Genomic DNA, 8,838 nt, shown 5'->3' with positions numbered 1-8,838 from the left:
AGAGTGGGAAGAATTATAGTGGGTGGGTGTGTGGGTACTGCCTTGGCAGCCTGAGGTTGTTAGAAGTTTTTTTTTGATGAATAGTGAATAGTTTCTGGCTTAGGCCATGTTGTTAATTCCGGCTTCGGCCATGTGAATTCATTTGCGGGGTGATCTTGTATCCCCTGGCCCCTTTTTTGTGAATTGTAAACTTAGTAAATTTTATTAATTGAAAAGGACTATTCATCAAAAAAAAAGTGTTCAGCATCTTCTATCATGATGGTATTCATCAACTCTTACGTATTTTTATCTTTTGACTTGGTATAGTAATGATGTAAACAATAGGCTATATAGGTAAGATAGCACTAGCGAATCTTAGGATAACGACACATCTATAAAACATTATAATACTCACATCATGTACAAATACTCCTGGATTGATTAGCCAGCTGTACGAAAAACAATTGTAGAATGATCACTAGGTGGATCCAGCTGTGCAACAACCAAATTACGAGCAGATTGATTTATAGGATGCTCCGCCGGTGTAATGCGGCTTTGCGAGGGGGATTTGAATGCTACGAAGGTCATAAAACCTAGCTATCTGAATGTCCGCGAGTGGTAACTACATATACTCTAACCTGAGATAGAGGAAATTCATGATATGATGAAATCAATTAATATGCCACCGATAGGTCCTCGGGCAAGTAAGTCATTACATATTTGAAGTGTCAACAAAAGGAAACCCCTCTCATAGAAATATATTTCAAAAACAGAATAGTATCATAGAGACAGAAATATGTGAATTATAATCTTTTTCAAAGTTTGGCTAGCTCTGGTGCCGATCAGAAGTTCTCAATATAGAAAGGACATTGGTATGCAAAATAATAGCAAACAAGAAAAATCCAATACCATTTACATTTTCAAACGACTACATAATGCTTTGTATTACTCAAACAAACAACAACATTGCCACGCATTCTTAAGAAGCAAAATACATGATGTATAGATAGGAAGTTTCTTCAACCTTTCAACATTTTGTCCGGTAGATTTGCCATTTGACCAAGGGGAACTAGCAAGGCTGTCAGTTAAAGGACTTCAATTTCTGAGTTAGTCAACTGTCTCGTGCTACTTAGTACTTGAACCTTCGAGTTAGCCATTTCTACTAAAATATCAGGTACGCTTGTGAAGTTTGTGCAACCATTAAGAATAAGTTTCTGAAGAGTTTTCAAATTGCCAAGGGAAACGGGCAAGGACGTTAGGAAAGGGCTTCCCAATTCAAGAACCTCTAAGTTTCCTAATCTTCCTATTTCGTTGGTTAATTCTTCAAGGCTTGTACCACCCAAATTCAAGCTCTTGAGAGACTGTTGATATGGTACTTGAGAGGGTAAGACTTTAAGTCTTTTACAATCTTTAAAATTCAAATACTGCAGACTGGTGATTTTCCCCAGAAATTGAGGAGGAATCGCTAGATTACTGCAGCTTTCTATATCTAAATACTCGAGCTTTATCAGTTGCTTAAACGAGGGAGGTAACGTCTTTAACTCGCTACTGAAAGCAAGATCTAAATGTTTCAAATCTCGTAATTTTCCAATATTTGTTGGTAATGATGTCAGCGTCCTACACCACCGCAGAGTAAGGTGTTCCAATGATTGAAGATTACAAAACTCTTTTGGCAAAGCTTCCAGGCTCGTGTTCAGACATCCATCCACCACAATCTTTTGTAGCTGGTGCAACTGCCCAATAGATTTTGGAAACATTCCAATGCTACCTAAGATAACCAGCTCCCTCAACTGTGTGGGTTGCTGCAAAAAGACGAGTAGAGATCAAAACATGATCATAGAGCACAAGATGATAGAAAATCAAACCGACTGACATGGCCCTAGAAATTAGTACCTTTACTTTACTAGTCCATATTTTATTGAAGGACCCAATAACATGCATAATTCTCATATTATCAAAAGACACCGATTGGGGTATGCTAGTGTATGCACAATCGCGCCAGAGAAGCCACACGACGTCTTTTGTGATCTTGCTATTTTCACCTTTCAAGGAATCCCCATTGGCTACCAGAATCTGTTTCATATGGAGGCAACTGAACATTAGCTATTTCAAAGCAGAGCAATTCATTTTTACAACAACCAGAACACTTAAGGCATAAAATTTATATAGCAGCATACCTTTATAGTTTGCCTCTTGTCATTTAAATTTGTGAGTCCAGTCCGATCTAACAAAGACTCCCAAACATCCTTGGACTTGCCGCGAAGTAAACCTCCTAACACTTCGAGAGATGAAGGCAGACCGCCACATGCACTAGATAACTTCTCAACTAAATATTCAAATCCTTTGATTGGGGAGGGTTCTGAAAAAGCATGCAGACAGAAAAGCTCTTTCGCAGGAGACGAATTCAATCTTTTCATCGAATAAATGGAAGAAATTCCATAACTTTTCAGAATGCCCACATCCCGTGTTGTGACTATAACCATGCTGCCTGATGCAACGTTACTCTTTTCAGGGAGCAGAGCTTCTAGTTGTTCAACATCATCTATGCTATCCAAGACGATAAACAATTTATGATGCTTAAGACGATGTGCTATTGCTCTCTTGTATTTGCTGGTATTGTTGAATGCCAGAGCATCAACATCACCCAGAAGATCTTCCAACATCCTCTTTTGCAGCTCAAGGAGATCACATTTCTCCTCGTCCTTATTCACGTCTAGAAGAAAACTCGACCCGGAAAAGAGCGAGCTTTTTCTATTGAATAGCTCTTTCGCCAAAAGGGTCTTCCCACAGCCCGACATACCCACGATCCCCACAATATTGACATTCTGGTTAAGGGTACTTTTTTCAAAGTCTTCTACTGCTGTGTCCAGACCAACTGGGTATTTTCTCACATCTAAGTGTGTTTTCATGGACGCTTTTGGTTCATCATGTTCAGTTCTAATTGTCATGGTTGGAGAATCACTAAAGAATCAACAAAACATGGGCAAACTATTTAGTACAGATGAATGCACAGAAGGTGAAGATGATATCAAAAAATTTCACTTGACTACATGGTAATTACTTTCTGAGAGCAGAAAGAGAGGAAGCTTTGTAGAATGTCGTTTCCATTTTGAACTTCTCGGCTTTCATAGTAATTGGGCACGATGATTTAATATAGCAAACTGGTCTCCTAGTTTATCAGAGAAGCACCCTTATGTAGGCCTGAGTCTTAGACCTAAAAGTCAAGCACTGATACACGGATCGGATATCCATGGTTGATTAACGATGGATTGTTTATCGTGACAACTCTTGATTTGTATGGAATATATTTTATAAAATTATAATTCTGATAAAGTGACTGCGATAATTCAGTATTCAAGACGTCAATATCTCTTATTGGCTGACTTCTCTTGGGGAGGCGGGTGTGGAAGCCAGAATAGACGTGCAGATCTTTTAATATTAGCTATGCAAGTAGCCCATGACATTTTCAAGGCAATGACATTTTCCTACAAGTAACAACAGGCTGGAGCTTGCACGTAAGGCTTAAATAATATTTCTACAATTAAAAATAAATGCAGGGTTCTTGGTTTTATCGTGATCAATATCAAGTGCTGTTTTCTGGTGATCAATATCAAATCCCGTTTCCTTAGTCTTATAATAATGAGATATCATATACAAGATTGGCTCTACAAAACTGATTTTATGATTTTATTGACGAACAAATCCACAACTTGTAATCTTAGAATTCAAGCTATCCTGATTTTAGAAGAGTTTGGAGAGACCAATCTTATTTATTTCTGTTCTTAATATATATATATATATAGCAACTTTATATTTTATATCAGTGGGATTCCTTCTCACTAATAAATAAATTAATTTAAATTTTGTAAATAAGTAATAAATTGATTAATTTATAGGCAAGAGGTACAATACAATAACTAATTATAATAACTAATCTAAGCTTTAGTCATTTGATTAAAAAAAAATTGATTAGTTTATTAAAAAATATTATATTTTTATCAAGGAAATCATATACAAAAATATCTACACCCATCCTTCTCTCTAAATCAATTATTAAAAATTGGATATTATAAATTAACATGTAATAAAAATATTATGTTAGACTTATTTTGATCAACTCAAAGTACATCTACAATTTATCTAAACAAATAATTTAAAAATATACAATACTCTTGATATCTATCATGAAAAATATATTAATAAATTTAATTTTGAATCTAAAATACATTTTCTTGAATATAATTAATTTTTAAATTAAAAGTTCAACTTTAAAAGAGATTAAAATTAAAACAAAATTTTTATTAAAAAGAAAAAAGAAAAAAGAAAAAAACTAAATAAATATCTTAATGCTAATCTTTTGTTTTAAATAAAGAAAGTGGACAAGTTTAAAGTGTTTAAATTTTCTTGAATCAACTTATAAATATAGTTATCTATTCTTTTACTTAATTAAATATATTGACAAAATTGAAGTAAAAATTCTATATTGAAATAAAACACTAATCAAGTTAAACCCCTCACAAACATTCATAGCTAATCATAATTTTCTAAACATTGATGAGCGAGGCCTTGATTATTTATCATTCATTTTTTTTTATTATTACAATTAATTATTATTTCGAGTAGATTTGAACCCACGACCTCCCCATGAGTTGTAGGCTCTTGCTTGCAAGTTTCCTTTTCTTAATTGTTTAATTAAAATAGATATGCTTGATGAGGAAAGAAGTAGTCATTACTAGTCTTATTATCTAGTTAAAATTGGCCCAAAGTTATATAGTTACTATTTGATGAAAGGTAAATCGACATATTTCAAAACTTTTTAAATTGAGGTGGTGTGATGTGATTTAAGCTATACATGTATACAAGGTAATAGAAATACAAAATGCAAAAGTAAAATATAACTTAAATAAATTTTTGAAAGATAAATCTATACATTGATATGCATACTTGTTTAAAAAGAGATTTGACAAATATAGTTTGCAATTTGAAATTTTTATTTAATTTCAATTCATTTACAAATTAGTAGTGCAAAATAAAAGATCCACACAAGCCATGGATTAGCCATTGAAAATAATGCAATTGAAATATACAAAGAAAGAAAGTCAATGTTGTTAAGAGAGGAAGGGTTTGTAGGTGTCTAATGAAATGATAAATGGATATTGAAATTTGAGTTAACTATATGCAACCAAAGTTCTATGTGTCTTTGGTATACCTAGAAGCATTATTAATGGTAGGATTACACTTAAAGACTAAGAAATGATGAGTCCAATCTCTTTTCCTAAGGAAGACCTACTTTTATGTATATTCCAATTATTTAGATAAATATTGAAATATAACAAAGTTGAAATCATAAATAGGTATCACATCATTAGAAAATGATATAGAGAAGAATAATATTTTTATGCATCAACAATAAGAAGTGACGATCAATTTTGAAAGTGGAAATTCATATTAAATGGATTTTCGAGATTACATATAGATAGCCAAAAAATGCTCATTTGCTACCACAAAAATTTTGTGGAGAGATATTGATAAAATACTACTATTAAAGAGGGAAAAAACATGATTCATAAGGAAGGATCACATTTTTTTAAAAGGGAAACAATGAAGAAAGGATTGTGATACAATTTAGAATCAAATGTTAAGAATTAATGACTCATGATTACACTAATCTTTCTAATTTTATTTTTGATAAAAAATTAATCAACCAAATGGGATGATTAAAGAGTCACAAAGCTTTCGCCTACAAGAAAATCTTCTACAATATTAGAAAACATGAAAAAAAAACATCAACTAATAATAGAGATATAATTCATAAGGTATAAGATCAAAATGAAAAATATTGAATCGGGAAACTATAAATAATTTCACCATGATCATACCAACAAAGGATAAAGTAGATGTTTCATTATATTAGAGAAATATTTTAGTTCTACCCGACGTATATATTATGGTTTATTGAAGGATATTCTATTTAATAAAAAATCCATGATATAGATAATCTCCACATAAAAGCATCCATGAGTGCCACAAATAAGATTCTCATAGAAGAGAAAATTTTGAAGACCATTACATGCATAGTAAGATTTAAGGGAAATTGTCCAAAACAAGTTTTTTTCTCATTATACATGGATTTTTCTATATCAAAACTTAAGGTTTTCAAGATATCCCAAGAAAGTCATATAACCTATTTATTTCAAGGATATAATAAAGTGTTAGCATGTTGTGTTCTATAGAATATGAGGTATGCCAAAAATATAGCTCAATAGGCACAACATGGTTTTTCAATAAATACAAGATTACAGAAACCTTACATTTTTTTCCAAATGCATGCATGATACAAGTATCATACAAAATAATGAATATGTGAAATAATAGTAGTGTTATCAAAGTGGTCTAGGTAATCTGTGAGAAATTTAAATAAAGGAAATATAATGATACATTAGTAATTGAGGTATGGAAACAGGCAAAAGATTCATATTAACAAAAAAATTCAGCCATGGGGACCTTAAATATCATGCTCATTTCAATGGAGATCAATCAAGTAATGAATATCAAAAATTATAATATGAGATAGTGGTCAAATAGATAAGACAATGTCACAATCAAGAGATAGAATGTAAAAACCTAAATATTGTTTAAAAGAAGAAATAGTTTTAAAAATGACTAGACTCCATGATTCATGTACTAAAAATATGACTATAGTGACAACATAGAGATCACACAGCTATAACTACCCCTTGATATTAAGCAAACATGTTATGCTAGTAAATTGTACCACAAATAGAAATTTGTGAATACTTAAAGCTCAATAAAATTCCTCACGGGTTTTGACTTGTATCATGTAAAAATACTCAAATATCAATAGAGTCCATGTTAATACTAACAAAGATGTACCAATAATGACAAGAGATCAATTGGAATGGTTGTAAGGAGGTTGAGGGCTATGATAAGTGATTTTCTATTTCAAATCATTTACAAAAAACGTTCAAAGAAAGAACCATGATGCAAAAAGCCCTTATTCCATTTTTTTGTGTAATACCAAGTGTCTATTAAAAAAAATTATAAATCCCTTGTCATTATTTTCTAGCAAACTGATTAAAATTGAGAGCACGATTTACAAGAAATGTGTTTTCTATGAATATAGAAGTGCAATTTTTGGATCTAATTTTAAGAGCTACCAAAGTAATAGATTTATGTGAGATGAAGGAGAATCCATATGGGTTTGTGTGTACAAGTTTTTAAAGGGGAAAATATGCTCAGTAGTAGAATGTACATGATAGGCATGTCAAAATAGTTTGATTCTTCTTCTTTTTTAAATGAAAACCCTCAATGATATGCAACAACAATAAAAAGAGAACCCTAGGGCATAATGAAATACCTCTTAAGAGGTTAAATATCTCATAGAAGTGAATAGATATCTATAGTGAGAATGAACAAGTGAGAAAAGGTAAGAATTATGAAAAATCTCCAAAAATCCTACCTTAACACTTAGCATGGTGGCATGCCTCAACATAATAGAGAAAAGATGGAAATTGTGAATGAATCAAAAGAAATTGAAATAAGGATTCTAAAAGCATATGGTCGAGGGGAGAAGGCCACCTCCCTTATATTCTTTTGTCTCTAGAAAAATAATGAATATTGCTACATTACTATCCTTTAAGCTTAGAGAAATATTGCTAATTAATATTGATGAGTCTTAATACTGAAATGTTTATTATTTTTATTATTTTCTATCATTTATTATTTCTATAATTATTTTTATTAAATATAATAATCTAGGCTATTTAATAAATATCAAATAAAAAAAGGTCCAATAATATAACCTGATAATAAATTGAGGGGAAATTTTGATTTTGCACATGCCTAAGTACTTTAAGAGCTAAAACATTTAAGTCTAGAAGAGCCTCAAATATTTAAATATGGTCTACTTTTTCAAATGATAGTACATAAAAGTGAAGTATGTAAGGAAAAAATATTTTTTCATAAATGAATTTGCATACATGTAAGGTTCAGAATAATAGGCTACATGACTTGCCAGTGGTTACAAAGGTTACAATGAATAGATAAATGTTGATGAAGATACACAACAAAAAAATTAATTAATTTTTCCAAGTTTGTAGATAGGAAAAAAATCTATTAAAGAGGCCATTCTTCATCACAATCAACAAAGGAATAACACCGATGACATACATATTCCTAAGAAATAGTTTATTGCTACAAACTTGACAAAAGATGAAGGGCAATAAGATAATGTTCACTAGTATAATCAACAAGGTATTCCTTCAAGATTTCCATCATATGCTCATGCAGTTAGTAAGACTAGAAAATACATCCAAGAAGAATATTTTTCTAGTATCATAGGTTTTTTTTGGTTCTCATGTACATGATGGATTAGTCATAGCTTAGCTAGAATACCATGCTCATCATTAAAAAAATCAAACAAAACATCCTGATGATTAATCATCTTGGGATAAATGAATTGAAATATCAAATTTCATAATAATCATACAAAGGGTGATCTGGATACAAAGTATCCTATTCAAATCAATGAGGAAAGAATGATAGCTTACATACAAGGGATTAGTACCATGTTTTCCAATTTTTAATCTTTCTAGTGATTTTCCTATCAAACATATAGAAAGGTCAAATGATAATAGCCAAAAGATTTTGTTTCCATTACCTATGGATGAGATTTAGTTTAGAGATTAATAGAGAAATCTACATTTTTTTCTTTTGAGAAATTTTGTGAACAAGCAACATGGGAATCTAGGTATTTTTCAATCCTTTCATTGGGACTAGTTAATGCATTTCATCAAACTTGTATGCATAATCTTGCTAGATACTTTTTCATGGGTTGAA

At 31.4% G+C, this 8,838-nt stretch overlaps 1 protein-coding gene across 1 annotated transcript; it reads right to left on the bottom strand.

The window, feature by feature from the left end:
- Positions 1 to 1,743: 1,743 nt before the first annotated feature.
- On the bottom strand, positions 1,744 to 2,888 carry LOC149545997 (putative disease resistance protein RPP1). Its single transcript, XM_089793876.1, has 2 exons — positions 2,157 to 2,888; positions 1,744 to 2,052 (listed from the first exon to the last, which is right to left on the bottom strand). The coding sequence occupies exons 1-2, from the start codon at positions 2,886 to 2,888 to the stop codon at positions 1,744 to 1,746; spliced, it is 1,041 nt and encodes a 346-aa protein (XP_089650002.1).
- Positions 2,889 to 8,838: the final 5,950 nt, after the last annotated feature.

This window comes from Cupressus sempervirens, chromosome 7 (genome assembly GCF_028749045.1).
Source record: "Cupressus sempervirens isolate cs-2001-9-10 chromosome 7, ASM2874904v1, whole genome shotgun sequence".
NCBI lineage: Eukaryota > Viridiplantae > Streptophyta > Pinopsida > Cupressales > Cupressaceae > Cupressus > Cupressus sempervirens.
This window is presented reverse-complemented; position numbering and strand designations above follow the sequence as displayed.